The 18135-nt window shown below is 39.1% G+C and overlaps 1 protein-coding gene across 2 annotated transcripts; it reads left to right on the forward strand.

The window, feature by feature from the left end:
- The first annotated feature begins 1651 nt into the window (after positions 1 to 1651).
- Positions 1652 to 14244, forward strand: LOC108678981. Of its 2 annotated transcripts, XM_018167478.2 has the most exons (7): positions 1652 to 1813; positions 4208 to 5858; positions 6239 to 6476; positions 7027 to 7257; positions 7913 to 8044; positions 8112 to 8155; positions 9219 to 14244. In XM_018167478.2, the coding sequence occupies exons 1-7, from the start codon at positions 1792 to 1794 to the stop codon at positions 9397 to 9399; spliced, it is 2499 nt and encodes an 832-aa protein (XP_018022967.1). In that variant the 5' UTR covers positions 1652 to 1791; the 3' UTR covers positions 9400 to 14244. The 2 variants fall into 2 exon arrangements, with proteins under 2 accessions (XP_018022967.1, XP_018022968.1); XM_018167479.2 differs by lacking the exon at positions 8112 to 8155 and having other exon boundaries at positions 7913 to 8088.
- Positions 14245 to 18135: the final 3891 nt, after the last annotated feature.

Here is an 18135-nt window from a genome sequence, read left to right on the forward strand (position 1 = left end):
CTCAGAAAAATGAACCGACCATAGTGTCCGAAAAAGTGACCCACTTCCTCACACACCACAAGAGCAGAGAGCGGACGTAGCACTGGTACGTCTATTTGCTGGTCCAAACTGGCTCAGGATGACCAGCACAAAGACTAAAACTGTATCGTGTTTGGACAAGTCTAACTCATTTCTCTGAGTGCACACTGGCGCCGACTCACAGGTTGCGCTCGTTCGTTTGTAATAAGGCGCGGTGCCCGATGTCCACTTAACTTTTGGCGGGAAAAAGAGATCGAAACTGTAATTGTCAATTTATGCTCTCAAAAGCCTTCTAGAGATTCGGTAACTTTCTCTGTACATAGTTTTAATACTTAGTTTTCGTATTTTCTCAATTTTTTGAAATTGTGAAGGAGCTGATCTATGAGACGTTTTCATCAGTCCAAGAAACGATTACGGGGAACACGCAGCGTGGGAAACCGAATTAGGAAGATCTGGAAATCAACTATATGGGAGTTTTATAGTTGATATTAAAATATTAATGAAATATGAGTAGATAAACTTATATGTATGGTGATCAATTATGCCACAGCTTCATCAATTAAATGTAAATTTGCCTAAGTTTGCGATTACGGTGGATGTGATGAGTAGAAGAACGGAGAACAAGAACCCTTCATCCGTCTAGTCCAACGGCATCCAAATCTAATTTTTTTAGCCGAACATTTTTCACTAAAATTGCCTCAAACTTGAAGTTGTGTTAGCATATCATACGTTCTTGTTTCTTTCTTCTTGATGTATAAGATTTTTACTGTGATAATGATTGTAAAATGAAGTTGATATATATTAATAAAAATGCACTTATACGAATCCAAGGACTGCTTTGAAAGGAAAGTGAACCGTGTAACTTCAAGGACTCCATCACGGCTGCTAATCCATCATGAATTAATGTCAAAAAATCCTTTTAGGAATTATAGCTGTGTTTCGACATAAATCTGGTATCAGCAATGTTACACGCAAGCAAGTCAGCCGGTGAAAGTTTGAATGGAAAATTAGTCACAACTCTAACATCGTGAAGACATTCAGCACCTAAATAAGTTCGGTACCATGGCTTTTCCCTCGACGCTGAACTTCCAGAACGGTCCTAGCAGCAATAGCCGACTCCGAGTAGACCGTACCTTATCTCATATTTTTGTTTCGTTCACCCGCCCTTTTTCCGAACCAAAAATGGCCAAATATCTCTCAACTAGGCCTAAGAAATAGGGCTAACTATAATGGATGTTAACAATTCCATTATGAAGGCCGATATATAAGTTATCTCGTTTCTCGTATCCATGATTCCTAAGGAAGCTTATAAATTTAGAATTTATTTGACTAAGTATATTTTACGGTAGAATGATACTTGATTCTACGTTATAAAGTTCTTTCATCGTTGATATCCTAATTGAAACATGGGAACTAAGTTGTTTCTGAGGAAAAAGACGATCCTTAGCCCTACCTTAATGTATACTCGAATTTTACAAGCATTCTTCATCTTCAAGAAATATATTTCTGCAGGACAAACCCTAACTTTCATAGATATTTATATGCAGCAGAGGTAACAAATCTTGAAAAATTTCAAATTAATTTCCTCAATTTACGCTCCTAAATAGATTATTTTGCTCAGTTGACATTTCGCTCTGGTGCAGTGAGGGTGTGCCGTGTCTTTCTGGGGATCGTCACATGCTGCTTCTCGATGTTCTGATTCGTGCTAGTGCCAATTTTTTTTTGGTGGTGAAGTTCTATGAAAATATCAGAGATTAGCAAAACATATTCATCATGGATCAAGCAACAGTGCAAGGTACTTTCCACTCTATTTTTAAAAATTAAAATCGAAGTCATATCCGACCTAGGTAGAGTAGGATAGATAAATTTTCCAAGTTCCAACAGCCAACTTATCATCCTATGCCTATGGGAATTGGGAAAATTATTCTCCTAACCAACCTATCATCCTATGGGAAAATGATTTTCCTAATTTCTTCAGTATGAAATGAGAAAAATTGCCTATTTTCATAGTTTCACTCGAGTATTACTCAACACCCATGATTTTTGAAAATCATGTGTCACATGTGAAATGATCATTTTTACATACAATTTTTTAATTTTAGGAAATTAGGAAACTCCTGCACTGTATTTCCTATTATCTGACAAAGACAAACCATGAATTTTATACTAACTAAAACTGACCCACAGGCCAAAAAATTGTAGACTCTAGAGAGATAAAAAGAGCATTGTAGACTTGAATTGTAGTTACAACTTAGGCTATAAGATAGCATTAGTTCCTAATTCCGGTATTATTGCAGATTAACTACATCCAAAAAAAGGGTGTTTTTTTTTTTGAATTATATGTTTTTTGGGGTGTAGATTACGAATCTGAAATCCATTTTTGGCGGTCGGCATCGGAAAACCGATTTTTTTCCGACCCAAAAATCGCGCTAAAAATGCCTGGAGATACATTGCCACATCGAGAGATCACACGTAGCGCACGACATCTTGAATGAAACTTACCCGTTGCACTGCAACGGGTAAAGAAGACGAAAATGTTACCCGTTGCACTGCAACGGGTAACATTTTCGTCTCCTTTGTCCATAAATCTGGAGATACATTGCCACATCGAGAGATCACAACCTAACGCCAACTCGCAGGTTGGGTTGGTTTGCCCAGGTTCCTTTTAGATCAAAATGCTATCTAAAAAAAGGAACTTGGCTGACTTAACCCATAAAGGTGAGTGGGTAACGTAAGTTACGTAACCCCCATGTTAGTAAGTCGCGAAAAAAATCGGTTTTCCGATGCCGACCGCCAAAAATGGATTTCAGATTCGTAATCTACACCCCAAAAAACATATAATTAAAAAAAAAACACCCTTTTTTTTGGATGTAGTTAATCTGCAATAATACCATCTACACCCCAAAAAACATATAATTAAAAAAAAAACACCCTTTTTTTTGGATGTAGTTAATCTGCAATAATACCCCTAATTCCTATAATTCTGGTCTGGTCAGCACTGCATGCTTGGAAAATTTCTTCATATTAGGCCTACAAAAATCATTTGGCTCTATTGTCAAATATTTTTGATGAAATTTGAATCTTGCTGCATAGCCTAGTTGTGCTCTTTTAAGTTTTAATAATAGATAGGAGATAAATTAGATAATTCATCTATCAGGCAATTCATAGTTTGGTTCCATTTGGAACTGGGCTAAATATTTCATGACCTAAATGACTTTAGGGCCTAGGCCTATATAATCTACTAAATGACTTTTAATCTAAGAAACATTATATCACTTACTAGTACCATATAGGCCTACAGCATTAAAAGTACTCACTTTTTCAATAAAATTCTGCATCTAACTTATAAATAATATATTTTTATAACAAATAACTCACCTTCTCTGCTAAATCAAGCCATGCATCCACTTGTACCTATATTTATTTGATCATACAATTTTGTATAAATCCATTTTTCTCCATTGGTTCAAAATGGAACTGATAGGCATTAATGGGTTAAAGTTTTTGAGAATTAAATTAAGTTAATTCAAATATAGCTGAAATCTGGTAACTTGAAGAAATGGAGAGAAAGCTCAGGTTAGGCAAGGTTATCAAGATTAATACCCATACCTAAGTTAGCCTAACCTGGGTTTTTCTGCAATTTTTGGAATGTGCAATAATTTCCTCTAGGGGCCTGAAGGATTTACTTGTATCTAATGGTTGATTTACTTTGAGGTGCTAACATCTCAAAAAGTAGTGTATCGCTTCAAACATTGTTTTTACTATCCAAATCTACCCATAGAGAAAAAAGTATATTAAATAGAAATTTGAAAGTCGATAAAAAAATATTTGGGTAACTAAACAGAATAATTCCTATTTAAAATTTTACCATAAGTGTCAATCTATTGCCTAATAAGATAGAGAAATTTGTAATATATTTATTCTAAACTGACATATGTTGAGATTAATTGCCAAATGCACCCCATACAAAAAGTTCACAAGCTGAAACCTAAAACCACATCCATACACAGAGAGGAAATGATTGAGCTACCATGTGTAACTTACTAAAATGTGACTTACCTGTGATTTGGGCCCAAAATGAATTAAAACGTGTGTGTCAGTGTTCTGGACTATCCATATTCAGTGATATTTTCAATTATGATAAATATTACAATTAATGTTGAATTATATTAATCTCATTAACTTTCAGGTGATGGAGGTGGAGGTGGAGTCACTGTCAAGAAAGAGAAGGTGGATGAGACGGAGATCAACTTGCTTGCTGCTGAGATGGCAGAGAAGAACCGTCAAAAAATGCTTTCCCAGGCAACCCAGATTGCCCAACAGAACCAAGCATCCCAACAGGCATTGCAGCGGGCTGGTGGCCAACAGATGATCACATACTACTTCAACAGAGACAAAGAGAAGAATGGAGAAGTTGAGGAGGATTCTTTCCTACCCAAGAAAGTTGAGGAGAAGAAGAAAGGTGTTATTGATGAGGACTCACAACGAGGTCGGTTTGGCTGGACCACTATCCACACTTCACACATTCCTTACCTGTTCAGGAGAGAAGAAAAATACTGTGCTGTTAGGATGGTTGAAATCAAACTACTCAACAAGTACCTTAGTTTTCTTCCTCAGGAAATTACCACTTGCATTAATGTACGATCATATTTTATTACTGAGAGTGAGGCTAGGTTATTAACTGAGATCAATACAAAGCACTGTGAACTCCAATTTGGACGAGATTACTTCACAACCAAAGATCTTGTTGTTAAAGTAAGTGAAGCCAAACATTTTCATAGGTTTTTGGACACTTGCTTCAAAAAGCTTGTACAGAGATCAACAGAACAAAGTGAATTTTGTGGTTTTGTTAGAATAAATGGTGAAAGTGTTGTGCCATACACTGTTAAAGAAAAAGTCAAATATGTACCATTGTTCTACTTTGAAGGAGAAACAGACACCTTAAAAACAAAAGCTGAAAAGATAGACAATTGGGAATTGGCTTACCTGAAATTTTGCTGCAAAGTGCAAGGAATTAGGAACGAACTTTTTGCAAGTGACACCTGCGCTGTCGTAAGCCTTGATGATGTTAAGCAATACTTCCCTAAAGAAACACAGTTTGAAGACTGGTGGCCACAGAAAACTGCTGAACCCATGAGAGTTGTAACTCAAGGTGCCCATGCTGGGTCAAACTCCAAGGGTCTGGGAAGCTGGACTCAAAGACCCGCCACACAGCCACCTGCTGCTCCAGCTCCTACAAGTGCAGCTTCAGTTTCTGGTGTAAGTAAAAATGTTCTTGCTAGTTCAAGTCATCGGCATTTAGGAAATCACCATGCAAGCAAAACTGGCTCTTCTACAGCTCTTCCTAACCTCCCACAACTTGGTCTAAATAGTCTAGTTAATAACGTTGGAAGAAGCAGTTCTTCAGCACTACATCAAATTGGCGCAACTACCATCTCCAGTGCAGGACTACCCTCTCTACCAACATCTACCAATGCAGTGGCAGCTGCAGCAGCAGCCTACAATTTGTCTAATATTAATCAGATGTCTTCAATATACAATCAGTGGGCCAGCATGGTTAACAACATCGGCTCTCTCAACGGGATGAATGGCATTAACGGAATGAACAATATGGCTGCTGTTGCCGCAGCATATGGCAACAATCCCAGCATGCAGTCCCTGCTGGCATCTCTGAGTTCAGAGCAAGCCAGGAGGCTTGGTGTAAATCTCCCTGGATTATCCCCACACAACAACCTTACGGCTGCTGTAGCTGCAGCTGCAGCTCACCAACAGCATGCGGTTGCCACCGCCGCTAGGACTCTGAGATCACATTCTACTTCCACCACGCAAGCTAATCGCCAGTGAGTCTTTTTGGTTCATAATTATATCTAAATATTTATTAATAGGTACGTTATTTATTAGTAAATAATGCTTATAAATTAATAAATATAAATATTTATTTAAAGATATGCTACATGTAGTATCTACGCTGCTATGTATGTAATCCAATAGTATTTATGAGTACATATTTAAAAGTTATTTAGTTATTTATGTTCAAATATGTACAAATAAAAAGAATAAATTTGCAAATTTACAATTGCCTCACTTGAGATGTTCTTTCTATGTGAACGGTTGCTAAACGAAGCAGTAAAATTTGTTTTATTTATTGTTATTAGATTGTGGCCATAGTGAATAATCATTATAAAGTTATCAATCTCCTATTGATTACCTTCTCCCGCAGTTCAACCACAATGAGCAGCAGCAGCAGCAGCAACAAACAAGCCACTGCTCATCAACAACAACAGCAACAACTCGTTAACAATTTAAACCAATTGGGCTACAGCAACTACCTGAGTCAGCAACAGTCTGCTATGGACTCACTCTTATCCAGCACTCAGAGAAATGCATACGGCGGTGTCTCAGTCCAGCCGCCGGCAGCTCACAGTAACTCGTCCAGCTCTGCCCACCATGTCAGAAATGTGAGTGTGCACGCAGGCAAATGAGTGGGTGATTATCTAAATAGGGATGCATTTTTTGCCCTTGTAAGTGGGTCATCATGACCCAGGTCAGCCCAAAAAAGGGCGTTTTACGGTTGCGTCAGATTAGATGCTGGGTTGAGAGTTTTTTTGGATAATGTGACCCATTCATTTTTCTCAGTGTGTCAGCCTTCTTCTCTGGCATCCACTTGAGATAATATTGAAAGCAGTTAATTTTGAGCTCATAACTGCCACAGCCAATCACTGACTTCTTATCAAGCAAAACCCACCAATCACGGACAATAACTCAACCGTTACATATATAGGCTGCTACGTGTACTTGGTACTCTGTGTACTTGCAAGTTTTTTCCATTTACATCACTTATAGACTTCATAAAGATCTGCAGAAACATGTCCAATATGTACTAGATAATAGGCATTAAAATACAAAATTCTATTAACTTTTTAATTTTAAAATTTCAAATGCAACACTCTCCCATATTTTCTACGGCACTAAAAGCTTCAACTTGAACACTTTCTCCTATTTTTACAGGGCGTTCACGGCAGTAAAAGCAGCAGCAACGGCAGCAGCAGCAGCAACAACAACAACAGCAGCAAAGCCCCTCCTCCCCTTATCCCCGTGAACGGCAGCACCGGCGGGGGCGGGGGCCACAAGGGCACCCCGCGCACGGTGGTCACGGGGGTGGACAAGCATAAGCTGGTGGACGTGCCGGCATATCGTCCTGACCATTCAAGGCGGGAGCTGCCTTACATTGTCCGCAAGGTTAGGACTTAGCCTTGTGATAGTCTGAGAAATGAGCGAACTATTCATTATATTTGCACAGATTATATCGTATATTACGGTTATATCATATATAAAAAATATGTAGGATCTCTCTATGATTTCGTCCGCTTATAGGCTGTTATAAGTCCACTTATAACAAAAATATGTAGGAAATGCCACAATTTTATCCTCCTGACCATTCAAGGCCGGAACTGCCTTACATTGTCCGCAAGGTCAGGAGGATTTAGCCATGTGATACTCAGAAAAATGAGTGAAATTTTCTCCACATCTCGATGCACTTATTTGCGCATATATATATGGCTCAGCCGTGAAATAAAATTCCATTTGAGCGGAATGTGGATTCACTATGATTAATTATTTTCAGTGAATATGTGCTCATAATTTCCTTCTGGTTGATATTTATTTATTTTTAGATTTTGGTTGGCACACCCCGGTTTAATCAAAGTTAACTTTAAAGATAATTAGTTAATTTTAATGATAATTGAGGATCCTCTAGGTTAATATTTCTCTGTTTTCAGATGGTTGGTGGCACTTGCCGGTTTAATAATTATCAAAGTTTAATCAAACTTTAAAGATGATAGTTAATTTTAATGATAATTGATGATCCTCTAGATTAATATTTCTCTGTTTCCAGATGGTGGTTGGCACCCGGCAGGTGCTGTGCATTAACCACGTGGCCTACAACTTCGGTGCCACCAGCATGGTGGCCCTGCAGGACCTCATCAACGAGTTCTTCCCAACCGCCACCCTGGCCAGCTGCATAGAAGTCTTCACTAACGTCCTCTCTATTGTTGTTTATAAGGCAAACTGGTGAGTGTTTGTGCTGCATAGAAGTCTTCACTAACGTCCTCTCTATTGTTGTTTATAAGGCAAACTGGTGAGTGTTTGTGCTGCATAGAAGTCTTCACCAACGTCCTCTCTATTGTTGTTTGTAAGGCAAACTGGTGAGTGTTTGTGCTGCGTAGAAGTCTTCACTAACGTCCTATTTATTCTTAATTACGAGGCAAACTGTGTGTTTGTTGACTAAGTGCCATTAAAGGAGTCGTTTTAAAATTTAAAATCACATTTATACATTTACTAGGCAAGCTGATTTATTAACTGTTGTATACTGCATTGTGCAATTCTACATCAACTCGGTACGATTATTATTATGTTATAAAATTATGCAGTTAAAGCTGTCTTAAAGTGTAAAGTTAGTGAATTGACTAAGCAAGCTGAACTGGTGAGATTTTTCTGTTTCTCGATGCACAAAGTATGCTACTGGCGATTATATTGTTTGTTGAACTGAGCTTTATTAATATGGCATCATTTGGCATAATATATATTACATTATTTAACTTCTGTCAGACTGCATTGTTACAATTGTTTCGAACCCCAGTACAATTATAATTTTTTAAATTATGCGGGCTGAACGACTGTATGATTTTTTTGCTCTCTAATGTAAAAAGTATTCTAATGACGTTTGTTTCAATCTCAACACGATTTATATGACGCCTGATTTTTAATTTTCTATGCATCGCAATGCAAACCTTTTTTTTAAAGTGTTTAATTGTATGGTGTATGCAATCCATACGTATCACAATGCAAACAATTTTGAAGCTTTCAATTGTAACGTAAACGCAATTGATTCCCAAACTTAACAGAGCACTCATAGACAAGCATCTTCCTGAAGAAGCGCGTTGCATGTGCTTTTGTTTAGCAAAAGGTGAATGCTTTATCGCTTTGTCACCACCATTGAGCTATTCTGAGCCATCTATCGAGCTGAAGTTCGAAATAACAAATGAATAAATCGGCTAATCAGAGTCTCTTTTCACGCAACCAAATTGTGAATTATGTTCCATCAGCGGCCGCCTGTTGTGAACCACCTGCGGTTCACAACAGTTGAACAGAACGGCCTATTAGCATCAAATTATGAATCATATTGTGAATTATGTACACAGGCACCAAGTCTACGCATTGATGGAGGCCTGGGGCACGGACTCCACCCCCGATGTGGTTCCCCTCATCTACTCCGAGGACTTGGTTCGTTCCCTCACACAAATGAAGTATATCTTCCAGCGAAATCCAGCTGGCCTCTCGACCGCCGCGCAGAACAGCTCCAAGAGGATACGCACCACTTGATGGGACGGGACTCTAGACCCTTTTTTTCCTTTGTAGTGGGACGGGACCTTAGATCCTTTTGTTGTTTTCTAGTGGGAAGAACCGTAGGCCCTTTTGTTCCTTTGTAGTGGGACGGGACCTTAGATCCTTTTGTTCTCTTCTAGTGGGAAGAACCGTAGGCTTTTTTTCCTTTGTAGTGGGACGGGACCTTAGACCCTCCTGTTCCTTTCTATTGAGACGAGACCCTTTGGTTACTTTCTAGTGGGACAGGACCTTAGACCATTCAGTTTCTTTCTTGTGGGATGTGACCCTAGACCCTTCAATTCCATTCTAGCGACCGCGAGGTCTCATAAAGATCCCTTGATCAGCGTACTATATTCTATGACCTGCGTTATTATACGACTGTACAATTTATTATGTTCGTTTCATGTGGTGTTTCTTGCAATAATGCCTACGATGGGGCGAGTCATGTCACGCTGATGTTAGATCTGATATGGTCTATTTTAAACCTGTGCATTTTTTTTCTTTTGTAACGGAGAAGCTAACACAGGAAACTTTTGCGCTTCGTTTGATTTTTGCCGCAAAGACGCTCGTTATGTAGGAATGCTGCACAATGTTTGTTGATCACTTTGATCGAATGCGGAAATGAATGATCTAGGCAAAGAAATTGATAACTTATTAATTATCTTTGTTGCTTCTGTAGTTCAATGGAATCTTTAACATATGCTAGTTAACTCTCGACGGTGGTTAAATATTGTGTTTGTTTCTATTCACGTTGTTGATAGGCTAAATCTGGTCTTCATCTATGCATTAAATATTTTTAAGAAAATAAGACCCATGTGCGAACAGTATGCCATTCTGAATGTATGCTTTGTGGTTATATTTTGTTCTCTTGTTAGCAAGTCGCTCTCGCATTAATGGCACTGAAAAAATTCTGCTTACAAAAGAAGAAATTCAATGCAACTGAGAATTCTGAGGAAGTAAATTTTCTTGACAGCAAATATTTAGTACAGTGATCGTTCTTGATTTAAGCTATACGTTGTTCATGTATGTTCCTTTTTTGTGGTTATAAATTCTTATACCGGTGAAACACATTCTGGACACGAATAACATTGATTAATCAATCAGAATTGCATGGTTGCATCTAATTTCATTTTAAATGCAGTCACTCCAGAGTTACCTCGCAGCCACTCTCAATGACTGTGTAGACACGTGCATGACTGCATACAGTTAATCATTCGAGTTCAGTCAGGACTGTCCGCATAACTGCTATTTGTTATATGCCACGAAACTGTAAAATTTCAATTAAGGTGCCCATTTGATGGATTAGCAATATGATAGTACGTATACACTGAGAGTATAGATACATTGGAAATAAATTTGTTGTATTACATTTCGTGACCGCTAATATGTCAGTCAGTGAATATTTTGATGTCATATTAACATGGTTTTTAGGTCGTCATAGAGCGACCTTCTAATGAGCTGTGTACGAGGATACCCAAAGTGAAATGGTATATGCCTCGCAACTTCCACATTGGGTCAAAATAACCGCGTTTTTTAATATGAAGGAGGTAGTCGTTGTGATGATCAGAATGGTTGTCTGCTAACAACATTCTCTTTACACTCCGAGAAATAAGGGAGATTTTGTCCAAATAGCGATACACCTTTTCTATATGGCGGATCACCATGACCCAGTTTGGCCCGTCAAAAGAGCGTATCAGCACTGACATGTCTGCCCTGTGCTCGTGCTGTGGCTAAGAAAATGTGTCTCTTATTTGGACAAAATAACCCATTCAATATTCTGAGTGTAGGAAAGAGCACAATGCATTTGTATCTATTACTTTGATTCTGGTCAATTGTGTTATTTATTCCCTGAAATATCTATTATCTTGGAAGCAACTTCATGCTCCTCTTTTTCATAAAGTTAATCCTCTTGGCCTCCTCTTTTTCGGTATATTTGGCCTCGTATTGTTGTCCCTTCTCATTTGTGTCCTCAGTTTTGCCTTGAGCAACGTGATGCAAGTCTTTATTGTTGCGTTTGTGATATATTCTGCTTTGCATTTTTCTAAACAAAGTTTATCTATATGAAATTTTATTGTGGTCTATAATTTCAATTATGCTTGCAGCAAATTTCATAGCATTGTCATAAGGGACAAAAGTGACGATGTTTTGCTGAAAGTTGAAATATTTGGTAGAAGTTGAAAATAATAACAAAATGATGAAAATGAAATAAATTTATATTCACATGCCAAGACCACTCATAAAGACTAACGATGAGAAACAAATTATTTGGGTTTAAAGCTTAATCAGTTGCGATAAATAACATTTCAGAAATAATCTTGAAATGACGGATCCTCGAAATTGCACTTTGTATGTAATATTTCCTATACCCTATACACATCCCGTTAGTATCAAAAATTGATAGACTACTCCAATATTTTTCTTAGTGATGATTAAATTCACTGATGAGCAAGTAAATATTTTAACGAATCTGAACTAAAATTGATCACTTATTTTTCATTGGTTATCAGAGATTGGTTCTCATACTAACTTGTTTTGTTCAATACTGCAAATAAAATCTTATCAATGAAATGATTGCTATCACCAAAATGTTGGGTGTAAATTGTTTCATATTTGATATTCAAAACTTCGGAGATCTCATGTATTGAAGATCAGACTCTTGAATTTGATTCGCCTAGACCATCATTCTTTAGGGCCGCTGTCTGGTTGCTCTTTAGGGCCGCTGCCTGTTTGCTCTTTAGGGCCGCTGTCTGGTTGCTCTTTAGGGCCGCTGCCTGGTTGCTCTTTAGGGCCGCTGCCTGGTTGCTCTTTAGGGCCGCTGTCTGGTTGCTCTTTAGGGCCGCTGTCTGGTTGCTCTTTAGGGCCGCTGCCTGGTTGCTCTTTAGGGCCGCTGCCTGGTTGCTCTTTAGGGCCGCTGTCTGGTTGCTCTTTAGGGCCACTGCATCAACTCTCTGAGAAAAAAACCCTCTCAAGAAATGCTCTCTGCTAAAGTTCGGCCCACATCATACTATGAGATTGGTACACTCAGAATTAACGGTGGGTTTTTGTCACGACATGAGTAGATATTCTGCTAACATTACAATATACATTTGACTTGGAGATACAGTTGTAAAAAAATGGTTTTGTTTTTCTCACTTAACGGTTTTTGTTTTCGTATGACTCATCTTCTACAAGTATTTTGATGTGTGAAAATACTTGAGCCAGGTGATATTTTTTTTATCAGATACAACTTGTTTGATAGTCACGTCTCCTGCCCTGTTGAGAACTACTGCGCCGGTCTCTATCTGGATTCTACAGTTGTTTTTTTTTCATTCATTCGAAATCTACCCTGGATTAACTTGAACTCAAGTGTTTATAAGTGAGACTGTAATTCTTCATGTAATTTATAATATTTATATAGTTATTATGTAATCGGAGGGACTCGAAAGCTTCTTGTAAGAATGAATCACATTGAAGGTGCACTGCTGGCGGCCTTGGTTAAAGCATATTAATGTTCCACGGTCCTTTTTGATGGAATAAGTTCTACTCGGTGTCATTTATTTATTTATGCAGTCCCTGAATCTGCTTGTAAACTTTTGATAACATTCTCGCACAACTTTTTGGCAAAGCGAAACCTGCTGGAAAATTTTTTGCAAACGGAAACCTATTTGCAATTTTTTGCAATTGGAAACCGGTTGCCTTTTTTATGTGAAAACCTGTTAGCAAAATTTTCTGCTAATGCAAACCTATTTGTAAATTTCTCCGCAAATGGAAACCCTTTTCTAAAGCGCAACGCTTAAAACACACATAGTAGGCCTGCAATTAGTTGATCTTGATTGCTACTCGAGTGTAGACATGTCGTATAATGGTTCCGTTATAAAGAGTAAGTGATGGACTTTTGCATATCCAAGAAAGATTTCTAAGACGAGCTGTTGTGTACAATATTTCATGTTTTGTGCTGCGATATTCTACGTGTATTATAGTTATGAGCAAGCCTACGGTGCAGCATATGAATGCGTTGTGCCTGTCAATCATAGTTACTAGCTGACGTTATCAAATGATCAATGTAATCTCCCTCAGGTGTAGAAAATCATAGGCAATTTGCTGTATGAGCTTAGGAATAACGGTAGCTGTTCGTTGCTATATAAGTAGTGTTGTGTTTACGCTTCTTCTACAGATTTTTTTCCTAGTGAACTAATATGCTATTTATACAAATGGAGGGAGGGAAATCATTATTAGCCGAAATTTATTGGCTCAATTTAAAGTTATTCAAGTTCAGCTTCATTTGACCCTCATTCTATTATTACAGGAATATTATATCTGTTGTTGGGTATGAAGTAGTTGCTCATATTTTGCATGGGTTGCAAATTGAGCAAGTTAATAACAATTGATCTTTATTTTTGTTATTTTATTCGTAATTCACCTGTGCGAAAATTTTCCTAAATATATTTTGAGTGAAAATCTCTAAGCTAATAATTTTGAACGACGATTCACTTTTGAACGAATTAATGTTCCGAACGACTCAGTAATTTTCAAGTAAAACTCGACGGTTTGGCTCATACGCGGCCGATGACGTTGAATCTATGTAATATTTTCTGCCTTCTTTTTCCTTTAATAATTTGAAGGTGCTTTAGTTGAAGCACATTTACAAACATAGGATGTCAGGTGCTTGATGTCTTGCTTGTATTTTACCTCCATACCAAATACGTAGTTTTATTTTTTTCGCCCAGATTTAGCTATTTATATTGGTGTAGTTGGCGTTGCTACTGATTGTATATTAATTGTAATTAGAGAACACTGATGGATTTAACAGGGAAAGATATTCGTTTTGTGTTGTTATTTTTGTAAATAAAAGTACAAATTGACTGCATTATTTAAAGTCCTTCGTTGACTTTGAAGGCGGTCCTATGGTGACCACGGCGAACTTATGGCTCTGGCTTTATCGACCTGTCGGCGTGCTTGACACGGTCGACCACGCCACTTTGTTGCGTCGACTTGACGTATCATTCGGCCTCCGCGATACGGTGCTGCGATGGTTCAGAGTCCTATCTCAGCAATAGATTCCGATGCGTTCGACATGGAAAGTCTTCTTCAACGCCATCGTTGGTGACTTGAGACGTACCACAGGGATCAGTTCTCGGCCCAATCCTCTTCCTGTTATATACTGTCGACGACTCGACGTATTGCACGTAATTGATTCACATAGCTTGAATCCTCATATTTTCGCCGATGACACTCAAATTTATGGCTACTGTGCACAGGCTGACGCTGCAGCGTTGCAGGACCAGATGTCTGCAATGCTATCGGCGCCCATGTCTTTCTGCATGGGCGCCGTCTCAGACTGGAACCGCTCCAACCTGCTCCAGCTCAATGCATCAAAGACAGAATTCATTTGCTTTACAACTGCTCAGAGCCAGCATCAGCTTCCGACCAACCTTGTTCGCGTGGGCAACGAGTTTGTCATGCCTGGTCTTCAATTAGCAACCTTGGCGTTCTGCTGGACTCTGAATTTTCTATGAACAATCACCTTGCCAAAGTCACCACCGCTTGTTTCGGTGCTCTGCGACGAATACGTACCGTCCCGAGGCTCTCGTGGTGGCGCTCTTTCTGACCAGATTGGACTTTGGCAATGCCATACTCTATGGACTTGCGACCACTGCACTCAAGAAACTGCAATCCGTAATGAACGCTGCTGCGCGACTCGTGTGCAATAAGCGAAAATTCGACCACGTGACGCCGATATTGCGCAATATCCACTGGCTGCACATGCAGCAGCGCACGCAGTTCAAGGTCGCTGTACCACGTTCCGATGCCTTCACGGCCTGGCGCCTTTTTATTTCACGGAATGTCTGCAGCGTGTGTCGGTTTTGCCTTCTAGAAGACGACTACGTTCGTCAACAACTGCGGACCTCGTCGATCCATCTCCCGTCGGCGACAGAGCGCTCCCGGTCGCCGCCACCACAACCTGAACCAGTCTACCGGGGCACCGGCTTCCGTAACATCGGCGCCGTTGCAGGTGTCTCGTCGTCGTCTAAAGAAGGAACTATTTCGTAGAGCGTATAAATCAAGCGCTTAGTCATCTGCATCGGTTCTCATCCTTTCAAATGTCTGTTAATTTCTTTATTGTTATCAAACTTATGAGTAACGTACCTTCGATATTCGTTTGAATCAAACGATACGATAAATGCTTGGTAGAATAATAATAATACTTTAACGTCTTAACGTTGATATCTTAAATTAATTAAATGATAAACTTGCCCTGCCCTCATTTGGAAAAATAATGGACTAGAGATGAATTCTGTCTAGTCTTACATGATAGAATTTTTCGGTGACACGCTGCGTGCAAACGAATATTGTTGCACTTATTCAACATATTTCTCGTTTTTAATTAACCGAGTCACGACAAGAAATTATAACGCTCATCGTTGCCGTGAGTATTGCTTTTTACTTATGGACTTTTGCTATAGTTGAAATGTCTTAGGTATTTGTGATCAACAACAATTTCGTTAGAATAGAAGTGTCGGCGTTGAAGAAATAGGCCCATGGCCTGTTGCCGATTCTTGAACTTTTCGTGACTTGATTCACAAGGGATCCGGCCTTTGGAACCCGATCTTCCCATAGCTGACGATTGATTGAGATAGCTGCAGGACTTATTGCCTGGTCCGTAATTTGCTAGGTATTTTAAGACTGAACATATGCTCCTGCATAGCTTCGTCTAGTCTGTTTTTGAAGATGTTCATACTCGGAGCGTCAACGATGCTATCAGGAAGGCTGTTCCACATGTCGGTGGCTCGAAGCGAGAAGAAATTTTGTCGCATGGATGTGTTCCAACGCTGTTTTTTTTAGTTTATAGCCGTGGCCCCTGGTGTTGGTTCTTGTTTCAAATTCTAGTAATCCTTCTGGGACCTTGTATAAGTCATGAGTATACTTGTATACTTCAATGAGGTCCCCAATTAGTTTATGTGATTTTAGCAACTCCTGACAATTTATGCATTACCGTTTAGCGATTTCAAATGATGATGTAATATCGGTACGAATATTGGAGCTTTTTATTTAAGAATAGACTATATTTTTTATAAACTGTATGTTTTTGAATGTGCTACTTCTCTAATTATGATGCCTATGCTGAGTTCTCGTTTACAAATGGCATAGTGCGCAGAATGGCGGACCGCAACACACCCGAGAACAATGGCCCACTGCTCAAATTCGGTGACATCCATCCTCATTGACGTCTAGGTGGCAACTAGTGTTCAAAGCGCGCAGTCTCAAACAACCGAGTACAAAAGTAGTGTAAACGGTTGTGCGCGGTGAGGCACTGCAGGTCTGCAGCAAACGACTCAAAGCGCATGTCGTTGCCACTAGTGTAAACGGGCTTTTAAAACGCAACTGCCACTTATCAGCCCAGTCAACCAGCCTGTCAAGATCACCTTGCAACTGTACTTTTTGCGACGTATTCTTCACTGTATTATAAATTTTTGTGTCGTCAGCATACATCGAGCAAACGCTAGGCACAGCTTCTGGCAGATCGTTTATAAACGCAACGAATAGAATAGGTCCGAGAACGCTTCCTTGTGGCGCGCCGCTGCGCACTGAAGCCCAGTCTGATACGGACCCATTAATACTGACACGTTGTCGCCTCCCTACTAGAAAATCTCTGATCCATATGAGCATTCGTTGGTTAGAGCATTCGGATGCGATTATAAACGAAAGGAAGCCAATAGAGTTCAAGGGTGATGCTGAGTGAAGGTGGGTGGAAAATATTTTCTGTTTCAAGTGGAAAGGCTGACCTGGACCTGGAGTACCTCCGAAGAATTTAAGATGAGTAGGATGGGTGAACAGATGAGTGAGATGGGTTATCAGATGAAGGAGATGGGTTAACAAATGAAACAGATAGGTTAACAGATGAGCTGGGGTTAACAAATAAAACAGATGGGTTAACAGATGAGTCAAATGGGTTAACAGACGAGTCAGATGGGTTAACAGTTGAGTCATACGGGTTAACAAGTGAAACTGACGGGCTATTACACGACGATAATGGCCTATATAGATGACACTGAAGGGTTTAAAGATCACATAGATAGCCGCGGTTTTCAACTTTTCAGACGACTGAGATGGGCTTACCTCTCTCTTGACTCAAACCGTAGTTGGTCGTGTAAATCCGCCTATTATTTTGAGACAAGATTGTTACGTTTGGTCATTCAATAATGATGCATTTCTCAAGTTTACATAATTTAGACTGACTGTGCCAGTTTTGGTGCTGAGCTAATCGTGATCTGCGCAAATTATTGATACAGACAAACTCATTCATGACGTTATTGTTCGATAAAATATTTTAGTAGTCAGTGAATGGAACATCCTTGTGATGAGCAAAAATTAATATTTAGAAAAAAAGTATTATCACATCAATTCGTTTGGCGATACTTTCTGGCTTTTCACTTTAATGCTTAAACAGATACTATATAATGTTGCATGGAACCGCCGGTATACTGTTATCAGTTTTCTTAAATAATTAACTTACCAATAAATGTAAAAATTGACTTCTTAAGTGATAGTCACTCCAAAATTTTCGAAAATGAAAACATGATTTATAGAAAATGAGGATAAGAGAACCAAAATACGCTACTCAAGTTATGATTCATGGTGAGAGAACCAGACAGAGTTTCAAACCATTTCCATAATTACGCCAGCGTGTCTACGTTTCAGCAACTAACTTCCAACTTGCGGACGCCGCTGACAGTCGCTCGCGGTTGCCCAAGC

The sequence above is a fragment of the Hyalella azteca genome, unplaced genomic scaffold, assembly GCF_000764305.2.
Source record: "Hyalella azteca isolate HAZT.00-mixed unplaced genomic scaffold, Hazt_2.0.2 contig1623, whole genome shotgun sequence".
In the NCBI taxonomy this organism is placed as follows: Eukaryota; Metazoa; Arthropoda; class Malacostraca; order Amphipoda; family Hyalellidae; genus Hyalella; species Hyalella azteca.

What these genes read in the sequence shown, in the direction of transcription:
- LOC108678981 (XM_018167479.2), top strand. Translation starts at nt 1,792, where the DNA reads ATGGATCAAGCAACAGTGCAAG. An exon ending in TGCCTTACATTGTCCGCAAG is followed by an intron (nt 7,258 to 7,912) that starts GTTAGGACTTAG and finishes CTCTGTTTCCAG; the next exon opens with ATGGTGGTTGGCACCCGGCA. An exon ending in GTTGTTTATAAGGCAAACTG is followed by an intron (nt 8,089 to 9,218) that starts GTGAGTGTTTGT and finishes TTATGTACACAG; the next exon opens with GCACCAAGTCTACGCATTGA.